The 19,311-nt window shown below is 43.3% G+C and overlaps 1 protein-coding gene across 16 annotated transcripts in view; it reads right to left on the bottom strand.

The window, feature by feature from the left end:
• The window catches only part of LOC141915971 (NFU1 iron-sulfur cluster scaffold homolog, mitochondrial), a 102,352-nt gene that overhangs the window by 27,405 nt on the left and 55,636 nt on the right, over positions 1-19,311 (bottom strand). For 2 of the 16 annotated variants that reach the window (XM_074807958.1, XM_074807945.1), the window contains exons 17-21: positions 12,024-12,125; positions 10,251-10,352; positions 9,356-9,466; positions 5,861-5,965; positions 2,418-4,628 (exon numbers count right to left, since the gene is read on the bottom strand). The exons of 11 other annotated variants lie outside the window; for them this stretch is intronic. In XM_074807958.1, coding sequence (XP_074664059.1) covers positions 4,534-4,628; positions 5,861-5,965; positions 9,356-9,466; positions 10,251-10,352; positions 12,024-12,125 — 515 coding nt within the window. In that variant the 3' untranslated portion in view covers positions 2,418-4,533. Of the gene's footprint in view, positions 1-2,417; positions 4,629-5,860; positions 5,966-9,355; positions 9,467-10,250; positions 10,353-12,023; positions 12,126-19,311 lie in introns of those variants that run through there. 3 more of the 16 variants (XM_074807949.1, XM_074807951.1, XM_074807948.1) reach the window with 2 other exon arrangements.

Genomic DNA, 19,311 nt, shown 5'->3' with positions numbered 1-19,311 from the left:
AAAACAAGGAAGTCAGGAGAGACAAAGGCATTTCTAGAGTCTAAAGCTACTCTTCCACTAAATAACTCTCCTGATTTCATCCAGCCAAAGTCAGGAAGGTCTCAAGATATGGTAACGTGTAGCTAAAAATCAACATACTAGTATGCAAGATTACTGGCTTGACATTTTAAAAGGGTCAGAAGACTTCTTATTCCTTTGGTCTTGAAACGGTGGAGTTTCTCCTTGTATTCCGATTCCTAGAAGCAATGTTGTTCAGTAACAACACAGAACTACCCCCTCAGAGTGCTTTCAGTGAGGGGATATCAACCAGAACACCAAAGGTCAGCATCACTGTTACGATGTCACTGGACAATCTGGACAGCACAATTATGCATTTCTGCACAGCGGCAGATCTGGGAACAAATCCGGGGTTCTTCAGTTCCTGATAAGGAATTTAACATTCCAGTTTTGGCACACTCGTACAGTCATTCGCACCATGCAAAGTGAGACAGGACCCACGTTAAATGCACTGACCTCACACACCATATTCCAGCAGTTCATGAACAAGACTGACCACCCGGAGCCTAACGGCATCACTTGGTTTTCCCCTCATTTGTACCGTGCACAAGCCAAGGGTTATGTATGCAAGTCATTTTTAAGATGCAGTCTGTGACCATTAAAAAAAAAAAAACGAAGGCGAATTTCTAGGGGTTAAACTCCCTCCCGTGCAGGGCAGGAGCACAAGTCTCACACATCAGCACTGTCCCTAAAACAACCCCAGGCAAGCAACCCACCCTTCCTCCCCAGGAACAACAGATCTGAAGCTGCGCTGGAGTCTGCGCTCTTGTGTGTAGGCACGGCCGTCCCCAGAGCACAGCTTCTTTTTCTCAGTTACAGAAAAAGACTACACAGGAACAAAAAAGATAAATACAAAAACCACCTTCCCCCCCCCCCCCAAGTCTATGTTTCCTGCTGGAGTGATGCAGTTTTCATGTGCAGTGCCCACACACCTCAGCAAAGAAATCAGGGGAACTCATCTCACCCGACTACTGGTAACCAAGTTGACCGATAAGGCTCATTCATCAACGCCCTCCCCTGCAGCAGTCACGCTTCCCCCACATCCATGCCAGCTACTCCCCAATTCCGACTGATTCCCATGTTCCTGAACTAGAAAAATGTATTGGCTAAAAAGAAAATAACTTACTCCACACAGACACGCACACGCTTCAGATGTCACTGCAGCACAGTATGTGCCTGATGACATTTTCTGTAGTCAGAGGCCCACATGCTCCACGTTTTATGTTTGCTTGGATACCCCAACACCTGCTGAACTCTGTTTTTGGTCTGACTCGCATCTCATCTTTCAGTGTAATAACAAATTTTTTTGAAAAAAACAATTTTTTAACACAGTGCGTTTGGAAAGTCACTGGAGGCAATATCCTGTGAGCTTTCATGCTGAAGAATGCCATCATCATTCACTTACAAGAAGCCCCCTCTAAAAATAATTTTGCTCTACCCAGAGATTCACACAAGCACCATTCCCTGGTGATAAACGGGCTGTTAAGAGGATTCGGGTCTGCCACAAAGCCAACAGTGCCCCGATTCTTCCACCCATCTCTCAGGCTTCTCCAGCAGGTTGCACAGCACCTTCACTCTTGGGCCAAGTCCCAAGGAAGCCCATGAAGACTTGGACAGCCAGAAATCAGGAAGCTGCAGCACCTTCTGGGTTTGGGACAGATGCTCCCAATACAGTGAATGTTGTCAGATACAACATGAACTTGCTGATCTCTGAATTGTGGGTGCGACACTTGTGCTCATCCATTAAAACTGGGGAGATTCCCAAAAGCAGGGGCAGTTCAAAACCCAAGACCCCTCAGAGTAAGCGAGACCCAACTCTTCCTCTGTACATCTTCCACCCCAAAACCAGAGTTTGCTTCTAGAGCGCAACCTTAACTCAAAAGGAAATTGCTGTAGGTTTGTATGACGTTATGTAACAACACCTGACCCTACGACCCTTAAAAAGGGACAGAAACATCTCCCATGGCTTCAAACCAGGCTCCAACCATAGCTATAGGAGAGAATCATTCTTAGGGGATTTTGGGAATGCTGGGTACCAAACGTCTCCCATGCAGACACGGGATGAAAGTTCAATGTGTTCCTTCACAGCAGCAGCTTTCACACAAACTCCGACTTTTGAGCAGCATACCAACACTAACCCAACACCTGCAGGACAGTCACCTTTTCTGGAGTGCTTAAAATGAATCCCAAATATCCACTCATTTCATCTCTTGCATTTTCCATTCATTCTGTGAATAAGTAGTGAGTATTTTCTGAAGGAGGTCTAGATAATAGACATCTCTAAAAATGTACGCTTCCATTGCATCGTATTTCCCACCCAGATCCATGAATAGCTACTTGAAAAAGCAATAAAATAAACATTCACATCTGCTTATTTAATAGCATTATTAACATCCCAGTGCATTTATAATTTTTTCCAGAACCCTTGAACAAGCGCCATTAGATTTAAAATCTTAAACATTCTTTAAAAGTACTTTAATTCACAGAAATCTTTGTTTCTAATATACAGTAGATGGTTACTTTTTAAAATCCATTCTCTTTTCATATAATCTCAGTATCTGACTATACAATAACTTTCTATCTATAGCGTCTTCATGTTTTCCAGTCCAGCTTGCCTGTGCTTTAGGAATATAAAACAAAAAAATAATAAAGTTCTATCCACAATTTTACTAAGGTCATTTCCATAGTTCTCATGTAAAGCTTCTCTTGGAAAGTGCAGTATACACATGTAATGATACAACACACTTAAGCAATACTTTTATTATTAAGTGTAGGTTTTAAAAGAAGAGTAATGTAGAGCAGACACAATCGATGGTAGTTCTATTTACAGAATTTGTTAAACTAAGTGTTGGGGTGGGGGAGTAGCGGAGAGACTGGAGATAGGAAAGGAGTAGTCACGAACTTTGATTTCTTTCCTTCTTAGCGAGGGCAGTACATACATATTTCAGTCGTTCATACTTTCGCACATGGGAAACTGCACTTTTACTAATACAGCTACATACACATACACAAGGTTAGCAGTAAGCTATTAATTATTCCACTACAGAGGAAGAGTCCTTCTGTTCAGAAAGAGCTTTCAAATACAAGATAGAAATTCCGGACTTCATGACCATAAGCCAATGAAAACAAGTTTAGCGTATCCAGCTAGTTGACAAACTAAGCATGTGAAGGGAAAAAGAAAAGGTAAAAACCCATCAAGTTGTAGCAGCACTTATTTCAAACCATCTGAATCAAGTGCATGCTTGTTCCACAAAGACTGAAGAGTGGCATAAAGTCCACAGTAATCTTTGTCTACTGAAACGAATGGTTCCATACTTAACTGGTTTGCACTATATGCAGTTACAAGAGAAAACGGGGAACCCAGAACAGATACCAGATGCTTGACTAAAACCAGGATTAAAAATAGACAAACAACCGTAGGACAATTTGTTTCATACACAATTTACAGTAGGTTGGGGGGATTTTCTTTTTTCCAGTCAAACACAGAAAAGAAGTCACAGAAAATACATCTGCTGCTGCCACAATGCCCTTTTCATCCCAAAAAGGTGAACAAAACGCTAGTCACAGCCATACTCACATGTATTTGGTTCAAAAACTTGTTATATTTCACTTAGGGTCATTTCTGCAGCTTTAACAATCGGTTTTGTTTTTTTCTTTTTTTTTTTTTTGTTTTTTGGGGTTTTTTTGGTTTTTTTTGTTGTTTTTTTTTTTTTCTTTTTTTTCCCCTTCCCCAAGGAAGCGCAGTTCATTCACAAGCAGGATTGTTAAACAGCAAACCATTAGCTGGGGGCAGTCCGGAAAACTCTCTTCATATGCACCATCACCAGAGGTACTAGGCAAGACTACTTCAGAGGAATTCGGTGCTTTCTCCTCCTCTGAAGCATAAACTGGCAATTTAGAAACATCAGCTCTCCTAACCTGTATTCTGCAGGAGAGGGACGTCCCTACCGATTTCACCTGTCCCCTTCCTCCTGCCCATTCATCAGAAAACAGGAACAAAACAAAAACCAAACCCAAAAACACAAACGCAAAGATTGAAACACAGTTGTTCACGCACTACTCTAAGGAGAAAGGAGTCTGTTGTACGCAGGGATCATACATCAGCTACAATGATCTAATTCATTTACAGTTAGGCTTTCCATGGTGCTATGTGTTCATCTCAGCAGGGCGGCTAAGGACAGTGCTCCCTTGAGACACAGGCTATTAGAGACAGGTGCAGAAGGAACCACAACAGGTTTTTACCAGCTTTAGAGAGGACTACCTGGAGAACTGAGACAGAATCTTTCCCAGGGCATGGGAAGACAGGGAGAAAGGTGGATGACTGTCTCCTGTAGGCAGATTTGTTTTTCTTTCAATTAAGGAGCCAAAAAAAAAAAAAAAAAAGCCCAAAAGAACCACAACTGAAGGTAACTCTTCTGGAAATGAAAACGGAGGATTAGGTACGTTACAGAAACTGCGTCTGCTACTGTGTCACTGCTACAGGTCTATGAGCTGATCCACCAGCAGTAAAGACCTGGCTATGTTGGGAAGACTGGACTCAGAGCTTCCACTGTTGTTTCTAGAATGCCCACCTGAAAGTGTGAGAGATAGGAATTCAGTATTGAACAGGACACACACACACGACAGTTTCAGATGTTCAAGAGCAAGCAAGAAAGAAAAAAGTCAAAGCAAAACAGAAAATTTGCTCAAGCTCTTCTCATTACTCACATCACAATAGTAACAGCATTCCCCTGCTTGCTCGTCCACCCTCTCCCCCCCCCCGCCCCAGCCTAGCTCACTGGATGGAAAAACATCACGGCAGCCAATAAATCTCTACAAACCATTTCTTTTTCCCAAGGTTTACACCCAAGCAGCAGAATTCTGTCCTTACTAAAGGATCTATAAAGCAATTACAAGAACTCCCACAGCCTAGAGAAAGGATTGTTCAGAGTTTTAAATCTTGAAATCAGTTGCTGTTTTAAGAGCATCTTTGAGTTGCCAGCTACTTTAAGGAGAGCTGAGCTTTCTATAACTGGTACTTTGATACTGAAGGAAAGATGCTCCTCTTTATTCAAGGTAGCCTATCTTGGCCCAACTTTAGTAGAAATCTCTGACTTTCAGCAGGAGCAGAGTTTCTATGTCCAAGAAATTTTTCTAATGAGTGTCAGTCTTTGAAAGCTAGCATCAGATGCAGAGGAGGCGTACAGCACATTCCTGCTGTGAACAAAAATGGGAGTTAGGGAAGTTAAAAAAGTTCTACGATCCAAATAAAAAAAAACCCGGAGGGAAAAAAAAAAAAAAAGGGGGAGCCCTGGAGTATGTCTTTAAACCTATGCTAGCATATTGACAGCTGTAATCAAAACTTTTCAGCAGTGTGACTGCAGAGAGAAGAGCTATTTGACTGACCAGACTGCAAAACGCTGCCTACTTCTGCCCCTACAAGAGCTACAGAATTATTTCTCTTAAGGAAACAGTGCTGCTTCTTATACTTAACCTGGCATAAGGCTGAAACTGTTTGCAAAGATCACAGTAATGGGATCTAGGTGACAGGAATGCTGCAAACCGAGAAGCTTTCCAGTCTCTGTCCCAAGGACTCTGACTGCTCAAAGCTCTTCAAAGGAGGTGGGTACTGTCCACCAAGCTTCTCATATTCAGTTCCCACAAGCACCTTTGAAAGACATCAGTCAGAAGTGAAAAAAACTCACTTTCAGCAGGAGTTTCAGAGTTATAACGGATTATCATCCTACTTCACATGGGCTGCAGCACCACTGCCCCAGAACTTTTTCTTTTTTCCTTCCCTTTTTCACCCCGAATCCTGGCTTACCTTGTGAATTTTTGGATATCAACACTGGAATTGGGTCAAATTCATCTTCTGTCACTTTTTCAGAGCCCTCAGGAGCATCAAAGCCTGATATCAGGTTAGTATCTTCTGCAGCATAAAGGAGAAACAGAGGTAAAGAAGCAAAGATAGCAGAGAAGGCTGGTTAGAATTGCTAAAAAGTGTTAGAACATCTTTATGTTTTCACAGACAGGGTTTAGAAGCAGCAGTTTCATTTAAAGGTGAAATAAAGTTGGTAAGTCTTTGGTAAAGAAGGTAAGAAGTAAGAGAGCCAATTAAATATAAAAGTAGAGAGGAAAAACACAAAACAAAACGCAAGGCAAGTCATGAGAACCAAAATAAAACTTGGCCAATCTGAAGGCTTAACAATTGACACAGTTCAAAGCTGTGGTAAAGGCCTGGGGCTTAAGCTCCCAAGGACTGAAGGTATTCTTTGTCATCATCCAGTGGCTGTCAGATATTAGTACAGTTTGAGAGCACAGTCTGGCTCTCTGGTTACCAGCTCTCATGCACAGGGAGAAGAAAAGGGCTGGGAAAAAACACACAGAAGAAATTCCAGTCATCTACGTGAGGCAAAACCCCTGAGCTTTCACCTACAGTGGTAAAACAAGAAGTGCAATATGAAGTCAGACTTCCAAGGAGTTTAAAATGCCTGAAGACGTAACTAGATACAGAGAGAGATTTTTTAAAAGCCCCTAAAGCTGTTCTGGCACGTAATTCCATTGATTTCAAACCACGTCAGCTGCAGTTAGACACTTGGTGGGAGGCACTTTCAACAATCTCCACAGTAGACAAGACATTTATCTGCCTTATCAGGCAATTACATACCTTTAGGGACTTCTGCACTCTCGCTGTGCATCACTACTTGTTACTTCAGACACCTAAAATACCTTCCAAAATCTGGTCCTCAATTACTACATGAAATATTTCTGAAACCTAGCAAGGACATGTACAAGTCAACGGTTTCCAAGGAACAAGAAAATTCCTGTTTGACTCCTATCAAGAATAAAAGCTCTCTACCTAAAGCTGACACAGATGCTGACAAGGTTTTGGGTGAGATTATGCAAGAAACCACTTGTGGAAATACACTGTCCTCTGGAGGATCAGACTCAGAAAAAAGCCCCACAAATTTTGTAGAAGACTAGCCTGTAAAGTGTCAAAACCACAAAGACGTTTCATCTCAACGGAAAGTCTCATCTTGTCATCACTCTGTCTCTGGAGTTATTTATTTGTGGCTCTTCTCAACCTACCTGGGAGCCTTTGCAAGCATCCTATTTCCACTTCACCTCATTTATTCACCTCACAACTGCTCACAGCTCTGGCGTTTGCTGTACAAGAAGCTACTGAAGGAGCACTGCTCAATTATGGACTATCCTTCCTAAGGAGAGGGGAAGGCTGGCAAGTGTTCAGGCAAAACTCCTTCAAAAGTGTTTGAGCTCACCCCAGTGACTATATATCACCGTAAGTAGAAAAATTCTCCCCTCTCGCATATATGCAGGTTGGTGCTGTATTCAGCAAACACAAATTAAGGAATCCTGAGAGGCCAGAAAACAGCCTAGTAAAGGACAAAGGGAAGGGTACTATGGTGTGGTTGGAGCATCAGTCCATGCCCAGGCCGTGGCTGCTTTGTCAGGGCCTCCTGGTCGCAACGCTGCAGCTCCACAAGCTGATGATGCCCACAGACAGCAGCATCTGCCCCACAGGTGCTTTGCATCTCCAAAGCCAGGATTGGATAAACAAAGCAAACAAAACCCAAAGATCTGAGACAGATGTACAGTTAATGACCCCACCCACAGCTATAAAAGCAGGGTTAGAGAAGAATCCACAAACAAGTTTTGGAAGATTTTAATATTTTGCCCCCACCCTGCTAATAGAAGTCTCGCTTTCCTTGTCAAATGTGAGCCCCTCTCATCCCAGAGGGAACAGCAGGGCAGCCTGGGAGAAGTCATGCAGGAGTCTGTTAATTCATTTTCTCATTAAGTCACACCAACAATGTTTTGGCTTTGCTATGTTCCAGACATGGAGTAATAACTGCTCGACATACATTTCAAGCCATTTACTCAAAATAAAGTGGCATGGAAGTGTATTATAGCAATGAGCAATTAGAACAACGGCTTGTTTAAACCCAAAAGCTCTATGAAAAGCACAAACTCATTTTGAAGTGCCATCAAGTGTAAAAATTGATTACAGACTGTTTTTACAGCGATTCCTCTGAGGACAGATCATTTTCTGTTGCTATAGGGATACTCAGCAAACGAGCTAAGCAAAACTCATCGTCAAGGGGCACCCAGTAGTTAGCATTTGTGCTCTGGGCCTCTCTTTTCAAGGCAATAAATAGCACGGAAGTCCTGGTCTTCCCCTCCCACCCGGGTGGATGTGTTACTACCCAATATTCACTACAAGCTTGGTTTATGTGAGAGTCATTCACTAACATCTGGCACTTCCCCCAGGGACACGTGCGCTGCTCACGACTGCTTTACCCCGAAACAGGGATGTGCCAGAACAGAGCAGAAAAAGTTCACCATGCAATTTGCACTTCAGCTCTTCAAACTATTCCACTGCCACTGCTCCAGCCACACTGCATGGAGAGGGGCCAGATTTCAGCTTGATGCTCTGCAGGTTGGAAAAAAAAAAAAAGCCATCTGAGCCAGGACCCAGCTTCCCAGGGTCCTCTACTCCCGCTTGTTAGTGGAAAGAGAACAGAACTCTGATCACTGCACAGCATTTCCACAATTCCACTCAAATACTGAGGTACCGCAAGGGCTGATCTGCAGCTCTTCAGAGCACACGGGGTCTGCTTCTCCTTAGCTCTGCTTTTTCGTGTTACTATGAAACTATTCCATTTTTCAGTTGGATACTGCCCTTAGATTTTCATTCATATTTGCTGTGGCACTGCAGTTTGACTCAAGAACCTTCTCATGACAACCTCTGAACATGAAAACATTCTCTAGATCTGGAAAAGCTCACTCGCATGCCTCTGACACTAACAAACCAAAAAAACAATTCTTTTTGTTTCAAAAACCTGGCACATCAGTATAGATGATTATCAGGCTCCCTTCCAGAATTAATAATGCAGCAGAAAAGCAGGTCTTAAATCCCATGTGCAAAAAGCAAAACCAGAGTGCATTCACTTACAAACCTGAAGGAGGGCTGCATACAAAAGCCTACTGTATCCCTTCTGCTCTATCCTTGTTTCGTGGAAGATGTCACCTGTCTTGACAAATCTTGTCTTTACAAGTCAAACTGAACACTTTTATCTCTATTTTCCCCTTAGTACTTCAATGTACATTCCAAGTTACACCAGCTTGGGAAGAAAACAAAACAATGGCTTTGGGAGAAAAAGAAAAAAAACCAAACAAACCACCACCACAACAGGGGTCAGAGCATCTGCTGGTGTACACCGGTATCAGCTTCACTTCACAAAAGCTAAAGACCGCGTCCCAGGCCCGATGAGGTGTTAGGGACAAGGGGACAGTTTACCTTTGTGAGGCTGAGCTGCGAAAGCTACGGGAGCAAACTCGTCCAAGAGGTCAGCAGCAGGGTTAGAAAGCAGAGAACAGTCAAGCAGAGAGTCTTCCCCAGTGAGAGAGTCTGAATCCAGGTTAGCATCCAGAGGCCGCAAGGTAGCAGTAAACAGGACACAAACACTGTTAAACTCATATTCTCACATTCCTGTTCCCGCCCGCTTAGCGTACAAACAGAGGCTTGATGCAAAGCAGCACAAAAGCCCCTATTTTCTGTGATGGAAAACATTTCTTACTGCTCTGCAGTGAGGGCAGAGGGATTTCCAACACCTTTAGCAACATAACACATCCTATGGAGCTAAATACCCTCTAAAGCTGAGTATACAACAATGAAATTCCACCCAAGTGACAGGTTAAAGGAGGGGGAGCAAAGGGGAGCATGAGGAGGGAAAGAATTGCAAGGACACTCTGGCAAAACCGAGTGCACTGGCTATTTCACAAGAGAGCTCTGAAAAGATGTCGAGTCCATCTGCTGCGAAAGTGGCCAGATCAAGGCCTTCACAGTAAGAAAGGGCCGTGAATTCCTTACTACCACACCCCAGTGGAACAGACAAAAACCAGTGACTGCTCCAGACTGCAAAAGCACTTCATCAGAGCAATACTCTGACACCTACAGATCCGTAACGGTGGGCTGAAGGAACACTGTGCCCATCTTCACGAGGAGACAAGTAACATTGACCTCCCAGGAACCACACAGCATCCGCTTACAACACACGCAAGCAAGCCCAGTTCACATTGGTGGGAAAAGCAGCCGAGTTGCTTATGTGCAAGCAGCTGGTGCTTTCCGACTGAACACAGCCCACAGCGGTACGCTGCACCCCTGCCCCCCAGCACCCTCCTGCCTCACCAACCTGTTCTGTTGGAGGCAACCGACTCGGTCTGTGACACAAGGCGTTGGGGCAAGGGAGCCTCGAGGCCCGGTATGAGACTCTCAACAGCTACGTCAGGTTTTCCTTTCCAAATGTGCAAAATACCAGAGCAGAGAAGAAGCCAGAGGTTAGTTTGCAAGACACAGCATAAATAGGAACTAAGGCAGCAGTTGTCTGAATCCTTTAGTCACCCTTTAACACGTGTCAGCTATGCTGGCAGCAACAGGAGGCTGAAGTTAGACCAATATTAAATTAATCACGAGGGAAGACTGTAACACATTAGCGTTTGTTGGGTTTGAAGTTTTTTTTATGTTGCTTTTTTAATTTATTTTAATTTGTGCAAGCCCAATTTCAAACATCCAGAGGGTGGGACGAGAGGTTAATAATCCCTGCCCTGCAGCTAAGCAGCAGGCCTGGGGCTGGGCAAACAGCTACAAGCTTTTGCAAGATCCTTTTTCAGCAAAAGGAAAACACTGACCTTTAAGGAGTCCCCTTGCATTACAAGTAACAGATCATCAAAATACCTACTGTGGAACCCTTAGCATATCCCCAGTTAAGCTCGTAAAAACCCAAGACATGGGATTTTCTTTTCCACTTTGAGTGCCCAGTGGAGCAAAGATTGCAGACCCTACACAGACGTGAAAAGTTTTGGAACTCAACGTCTTATTGATAACACCAGTCCCCAGTATCATCTAATGTTGATGTCCGTTATGTGCATACAAAAGGAGATGTTACAAAGGCTGGATATAAAGATTTGTTTTTATAGAAACCATAAAAGGCAGGGGGAGACACAGAAGATAACTACCACAGTCACATCAGCCAGGTATTAATGCTTGTCTGTGTCTCTTCCTCAAGGACCAGCATCAGGGTAATGACCAAGAAGTTAAACTGAAGAACAAGGATGCACTGAAATGCCAGGACCCAAAATGGTCTGACTGGTCAACCTAGAAGAGATTAATGAATATTTCTGTTTGTGGACCAGCGTGTGTGTCTGATTTGCAGGATCATTATTGCAAGTATTCAGACAACTGCCAGAAACTGCAAAAGGGAGAAAAAGTCTTACTATTAAGGTGACTCATTTCCTAACTTGCTATTCAAAGCTACACGGTTGCAACCAGCTAGCCAGGGGACCCTGGCTGGGACCCAAAACCACAAAAGCAGCTGATTGCAACTAACTACAGCCTGCAATTATTAGTCTTTAGTACATTTGGCAAGTAGATCAAAACACAATTCTGCAACACTCTGAAATCTTTATACTGCCTGGAGCCTGTTGCATCTGGGCTTATGGAGCCTAGCACGTTTATCCCCCATAATGACCCAGGTCAAAGGCAATTCTGTCCTCCTCATCCTGCTGAGGGTGGATGGAGACACAGACAGGCTCAGTGCCTGGGCCATGGTCCACAAAGTCCTGAACAGAAGTGCAGGAATTTTTTTGCATCTTTTCCTTCAGTCAATTAACTTTCTTCTACGAAGACCAGAAGAACACACAAGGCACAACCACGCCGTGTTATTGTGCCAAATCAGTAAGCCTAGATTTTAAATGCAAATACCAAGTCTTCGCTGTTCAGATGCTAGTCTCATGGAGAAGAGGCAGATCTGTCTCAGCATAATCCATTATCTTCCTATTACACTGCGTTTCACCAACATCAGCGGCTGTTCTGAGCGCCCAGTGGGGGTAAACACGCAGAGTTATCATGCGGGACAAGACATGCCACGTAAGACAGAGGGGAGGAGGCACCCTGAGTTTATTTTTACCATTCACAGCGTCTGACGTGCTACCGAAGGGGTCAGTGAGAGGCAGGATATCAGGGAGCAGAAGCGCAGTCTCAGGAGATTTGAGTCCCTCAATCAGTTTTTCTGGGTTAAGCGGGAAAAGGAGGAAGGCAGGCAACAGAGAAAAAAAAAAAGCAAAAAAAATACAAGACAACATTAATCAGGTGCTCAGTTCAGTGGCTCACAGTCCAGTGTGACAGCCTCAGAAGAGCATCTGCACGGTTTTGTGTGCAAATAACACTGTCACTTAGAGATATTAGAGGGCAGCTATTCACCAGCTGGCCACGGTCAATTAAGACAACCGAGGACATTCGCACCCACCGCGTGTTGCTCTCCCTAAGGAGCCACTGTAAAACAGCAAGCTGTTCTTTCACTCCTAGTCAAAGCACAAAAGCTTAACATGACCCACTGAAAATCAAGTTTAAAAAACCAAAACAATACAAAACAAACAAAAAAAACCCCACCCTGCAATTCTTCCTCTCTCACCTTTCCCCTCATGCTGGGGAGGTCTTTGTTAGTCTTTGTATGAAGAAATGGAAGAAATGATCAGAAGCTCACGATGCTGGAGCTAGGTATACAACTCCTATTAATTTGCTCAAGAATGGAATACTTACAGCCCTTAAGAGCTTAAGCAAAACTAGAAATCATTGAGACACTGCAGTGCCCGACATCAGAACTTCCCCTTGGGTTAAACAGCTGTCTAGTTACCAATTATTTCAAATATCAGGTTTTAAATCAGACATGTCATTCTCAGCAGTACAATTCCTGTGGTTCCCATTATCCTTCACACAAAGAAATTTAAATAGCCAGGGCAAAAAGTTAATCTCAATTATTAATCTGGTGGATGAGTGATTTCACAATCATACTAACCAGGTTTTCAATAATGAGCTTAATTATTTAGCTTTCACAAGGATTTCTCCACAGAACAAGATGAAGAACAACATTTTCCGGATTTGCTAGAAGTAATCACCTTCAGCAGAACAGCACTGATGAATTTGCTCCGCACTGACAAATTGGGCCATTTCAACTTGTTGGAATGACTGCGTTTATAATCTAGCACTAGAATGAGCTGTGGCCCTGCCACAGCTATACCTTTACAACATTTTTATATCTGTGGTTTATGTTTTGAGTTCAAAGGCTGCTGTTATTATTTATTATCCAAAGAAAACATGCTCGTAACTGCACAAGAGCACAGACTCTGCAATACTGCTGTATAAAAGACTTACCACGCTGAGAAAGCCAAAGAAAAGCTTAACGTGCACTGTTACATACGTGGTGATAATATCGATCTTTTTTATTGCCCTATATAAATAATAAAATAGCCTAGTGGCTTTGGAACTACTTATTCAAAGCAGGACAAATTCTACTCCCTTGTGAAAAACTTCACAAGCTAACACATTAAAGCAACCAGGAGGGCAAGGAAACCTAAAAAGCAACCCAAGAGGCAGCTGTTCCACCATTAAAAACTTGAAGAAGGTCAACTGAAAGGAAAAACCTGATGGGAACAGCAGCTTTGAATGGACTTGAAACCTTCCCACCTCTAAGGAATACTCAGTTTTAAAAGTCAGTTTTGCCAAATAAAATGCACCCCAGCTGCAGAGGTATCACCCTTGGCTTCTCAGCTGCACTAAGAGGGGATTTCTCCTTGGATGAATGAAGGGGCTGGGAGCAGGGGCTTGGCAACAAGAAGAGGTGTGGACGCTATAAAAAAGGGGGCGAAGGAGGATGGAATTGATTACAGCGTGTTGGGAAAATGTAACACAACACAGGAGAGAGACCTGGGGACAAGATGACAGGGAACATGCTCAATTCCTTCTCCCAGAAGGGAAGCAGTAAGGTAACAGGTATCCACCCAGAATACAGCTAATTTATTAATCCACAGGACACAATTGTGGGAGAAATCGTGGATTGTCTCAGAGCCAGGCAGTTTCAGACTGGGTTTGGCTTCTACTTTGAGATGAAGTTTGTAAGCTATGAAGTGACATGTACGTACACGGTGAATGTACCCACATTTTAGAGATTCAGGCCCAAGATTCTCCTTCCAAAGCAGGCTCCTACAGAAGGCCTGTCTGCCAATGCCCAGCTCTTCTCACCACACTTGCACCAACCTGTATCTTCAAAGCTGTATCTACAGTCATCATTCCTTTTACAGTCCCATTTCCAAGTGTCTTGCTCCTTGAAGTCTCCCTCCTTCAACCTTACCTTTCCAAAACAGTTTCCTCCTTTTCCATTACTGCAGATTTTCCATTTAACACAGTGGAACTGCCTCTCGGGCAGGTACCAGGAAGTTGCCTATTGAGCTCAGCCACGCTTTTTAAACACAAAAATTATGAGAATAAACACGGTGTTCTTCTCCCTACATGTTAGTTTTCTCTCCTGGCACCTGAGCTCAACTGGCTTACGCAAAGCTTTAGACACTGTTTTTTGTCAGTGGTTCTTTGTCTTATTTTGTTACTTGTCTCATGAGATCTCCTTTCTGGTTCCCTTCATTCTTGGTGCTGCTCTGCCAGTGCTGCTACAGGTAGCCACTGTATCTCTTAGGGCATGATTAAAAGGAACTTTATCCCTTTTGAGTGAGGCTGAGAAGTTCAACAGAAGGTGTCAGGAAGAATGGGAAAGGAGATACGAAAAGTAACAAAAATCAGATGCCTCATTCTACTTTGAGGCTTGGCAGTTCATTTCCCTGGTGTTTTGTGCTGCATCTTGTACTAACCTGTAGGAATAAGAGATAAAGGAACAGCAGGCGCTTTAAAGTGGTGGGAAATTCACATTCAACTAGGAGCAAAGGAAAAGTTAGTGAAGGCCCGGCACAATCCATGGTTCTGCATTAGTTAGCAGGAATATCTCCTCTACAAGAGTTAGCTTTGTTCTCTTTAGCACACCACACTTACTAAAAATGCATGTTGCTAAAGGATGTTTTTCTGAATCTCCATCAGGCATTCAAGTCCAAGAACACTGCATGCCTTTGCAGTGGCAAATAAACCCAGCTCTTAAGCCTCTGCTTCACCAGAGCTCCGATGATCAAAGCAGTAACTCAAGGAGGGTATCCTCTGTGCTCTAGACTGTTTCTCTGCACATGAACATCAGGCAGCTGCAGTTTAAATATATGCAGGCCTAGAAAGAAAAAACTGGCTCTCTCATGATACTGAAATGCACTTGGGTGCTGCTACCGAGGGAATTCTCTAGCAGAAGTTTCGTTTTCATTTCCAAGAGAAAAGCTGCTTCACCTGCAAGCAAAGCCATGGCTGAGATGGTGAGAAGCCAGCAATGTTAAGTAATTTGAATGAATAAGAAATACAACAGTGCAAGAGGAGGAAAAACTGGGATTACTAGCCTTGTTTTTGTTACCTGTACAAGACTAACAGTTCCAAGTCACACCTATACGAAGTAATCATCAGTTGCAGAACAGACTCCACCAATGCAGCATGTATCTGCCATTGGCAGAAAGAAATGAAGGCTACAGCCTCGGGTATGGACTTCTCCAGAACACCCTCTCCCATCTGCCATCCCCTTAGCAAAGATCTACTGGAAGAAAACCAAGAGAGATGTTTTGCCACTACAGTACCAGTTTCTTGTGACTGGGCACACAATCACAAGCTGCATTTTAGATGTGGTCGTGATGTCAAAGATCAGTTATGCAGCAAACAGCAACGGAACAAGAAATCAATAAATAGAAACTTCTTCTATGCTGCAGTTTCAGGGCCCACTGCAACTAATCTTGTGCATGTATAGAGCTCAGACTGGAGTGTGACAGCACAAAACATTCTGTATCAATCACCATGCAGTTAAATTCAGGATTCTACAGTATCACAGGTCCTTCTGCCTCAGATCCAACACATATCCAGATTATTTATATGTAGACATATGAACAAGCGCGAGGATAAACAAGGTTAAGAAAGTGTGACCCAATAAAAAGATATTTTATATCACACAACTCCTGAAGGGCTCTCAGGAAGGGCTTTTATCAAACTCCAGCTGGGAAATGTGTGCTTTACTCCATAACTGTGCTCCCACATGAGGTTGCCTCTTGGAGGGATCCTCTTCCCCAGACAGCCTACCGAAAATCTGCCAGATGCTTTCCAGGTCACAGGGAAAACAAGCTTGATTCAGGTGCAGGATTGATCTGACCATTGGTATTTCATTTTCTGTTGGATTTTCTACTTTGCCCATTTTCAGTCCTGACAGGATGGCAGCAGTTTGCTATGGCTTTGCATCAGCTAGTAAGGATGCTGGCTGAGTAGCAAGATTCATTAGCAAGTCTTAAGAAGGTGTCTAAGCTTAAAAGCATGCAGAGGGGATTAAAATGTGTCCTATCAACCCTTTCCAGAGCTCAGGCCCACTCACATTCTTCCTAAATTGACAGTTCCTCACAATAAGAAATTACTGATTGTTTCCCATCACAGCCAGAGTAAGCAGAACACATTGCAGAAAATGCAAAGTAAGAGCCTACAGCTAACAGCTCTCAGAGGCATCCCCAAATGGCAGATGTTGGTAGCTTCAGAGACTGGAAAACCAAATCACTTCCTCTGGGAATGAAAGCAAGAGCCTTTCCTCTGATTTGCACCGAAGTGGAAGTAATGCCATTTAGCATCAGCAGACTTAACTATGGATTTATATCATGGGACAAGAAAGCAAGTTCAAACCCCATGCATAGGTTGAGAAGCACAGCTTTGGACAATCCAGTGAGAAAATTTTGACCTTTTTCTTCAGGTCCCTTCTTTTCTAACACATGCACAAATCTGATTTTTGAGATTCACGATTAGTCAATTTGCACAGACTTTGCATCTGCAACATCACCACTGCCAAAGACTGTAAGTTGGCATGCTGCATTTATACTTGGCAAAATACCCGCTAAGCGACAAAGTATGTGCAGAAAGCATTTTAAGAAGGACTAGAGTTAAGAAAAAAAAAATATAAATCAAGAGACCAGGGAGGCAAACGGGTTTTTAGTTAGAGCAGGCTATTAGAAAGAATAAAGATTCCTCAGAAAATTGCAAGTTAAACAGGGAACAGAGGGCAAAAATCTGTCATAAGTTGGTAACACCCCGAACAATCAAGATGCAACATCTCAAAGCCAAAGTCGTCCACCAGCCAGGCACTGCACACAGTAAGAACGTTACTCACTCATGTACCACGGAGGAATAGCAAAAAGAAAGATAACTCAATAGAGCACACAGCAGAGATCTTTTCTTCGGATGTCAACTGAGAAAGAAAGACAAGGTTGTAAAAATCCTGTCAAGGCAACTGTGCTGCGAGCAGGAGGGCAAATTACCAAGGTAGGTCTAGATTAGTCACTCAGGAAGATTCCTGCCTATTGATTAATCAAGAATTAAAGATCAAAGGAAGCCCTGCACATCATTCAGCAACAGAGGACTAATCAAGGGAAGACACTAGACTTTAATTTTCCTAATGGAGTTTCTGTGAAGTGGAGCTGTTTCTTATATAGCACAAATAGAAAGAGAAGAGAGAAAAAAGCAACTGGCATGCTTTAAATACACACGCATAGGACTTTGTAAACACCACAGAGAATAGTAGGACAACATTTAACAGTGGCTCCTTAAAAGATCAAAATCAAACAATGTTAGTTTCACTTTCAGGATCTCAAATATTTGTAAAATAATACCCCTTTGGATCAAACTCAAAAACCCAGACAGAAGCAACACTAGATACTATTTACACTCATGTAGTTGGGATTCCAGTGGTCCATTGGCTTTGGTGTCTCCAAACCATCAAAACACCATATTGTACTCTCAGTGAATAATAGAGCAATTAATTCATCAAGTTACTAGATGAGTAGTTCCCCTTTTGCATTTTCCCCACTCAAGATGTAAACTCAAATCATTAGTACACATCAATACGCATTTGTGCACATCTGCAATTACTTTACCTCAATGTGTCATCTTGGTACAAATACAAGTTCTCATTAGAAATAAGAGTTTTTCTTTTACAGTTGTTATAAACACCCTGACATAGGTGGGCATACAGTTATCTTCTCAGAATTTATGGGCCTGGGGTAGAGAGAGTTATGCTGATTAAAAACATTTTATCAAGTATTTTGTGCCGAAAAATAAGAGCCCTCCTACATTAGTGGCCCCATTAAAGCAGCTGAACTTGTGTGTTTTGACAAGGATGTCAGTGGTTTGAGTCCCAGCTCATGTTTCCAGGTGCTAGAAACTGCCAGCTTCAGCAATCTGATCTGAACGCTTCACAATTTGTTCCCATTTCCAGTCCTTCAAACGTTGCAACAGCCTGCGACTCACCTCAGCTCCCAACGCTGCTTCAGCACCCTGCAGAGGCCGCTGGGAAACCCAGCTCCTGGTGGCCACACGTCAGAACACAATGAGAAAAAGCCAGTTCTGCTTAAAACTCTTATTTTTGAAGCCAATTGTGTTTTGAGCAGGAATGGTTATCGGGGCCACACATTTTTGATAGCTAGCTCGAGAAACAGGCCAGGGGCGTGGACACGTTTTGTTTTGAAATTGCACTGCAAGGTATCTACTTCCTCAGCCCTGATAAGCACCCTCCCAGGCTAATGTCTGTGAGTATATGAAGGAAATAAAAAGGCAAAAAGTCATCCTTAAAGCGCTATTTAAAAGCTTTGGAGAATTTCAACATGACAATGACTCTTTAATAAGCAATGCCGTTTGCCTTTTCATCAAAAATGAGAACCCGGCGTGTGCCCAGATGGCACAGGCGTGCTTTCTTGGCCTGGGTTTCCTTCCCCAGCTATGTCTGCATGTTTACTTAGCTGTGCCGGACATGGAATCTCTCTTATCTCTGTTATGGGCAACACAATGTTGAAGAGGCCGCTTGGTGTTGCTGTTCTTCACACAAATAACTAACACTAAAGAGACACTTGTCTCCCAGCTGCAGCCAAGATGCTGAATTACTGCAGGGAGTAAATGGTTGTGTAAATTCGCAAAGAATGATCCATTCTCTTTTGAAAGGGGGTAAAAAAGATTGACTCATTGTGCAAAGACAGTATTGTACTTGGTACTGATGCAGAGAGGCGGTCAGTACCCCCACCCTGCACACACACACGGACACGCGGTGCGATCCGCGGAGGGGGGAGTTTGTCCTCCGTCCAGTCACAGGGAGGAGCAGAACTGCTGCTTCTCAGCTCTCACACCTCAGTGCTGCTGCTCCACAACTCCTTGCTTGCTCTGCTGCCAAGGACCCACACCCACCACCTCATCTCTCTCCTCTTCTGCAGAGAGGGGAGAATAAGCCAGGCCTGCTGAAAGCACCGGGTACCTGGGAAAGAACATTT

The sequence above is a fragment of the Strix aluco genome, chromosome 28 (assembly GCF_031877795.1).
Source record: "Strix aluco isolate bStrAlu1 chromosome 28, bStrAlu1.hap1, whole genome shotgun sequence".
In the NCBI taxonomy this organism is placed as follows: Eukaryota; Metazoa; Chordata; class Aves; order Strigiformes; family Strigidae; genus Strix; species Strix aluco.
This window is presented reverse-complemented; position numbering and strand designations above follow the sequence as displayed.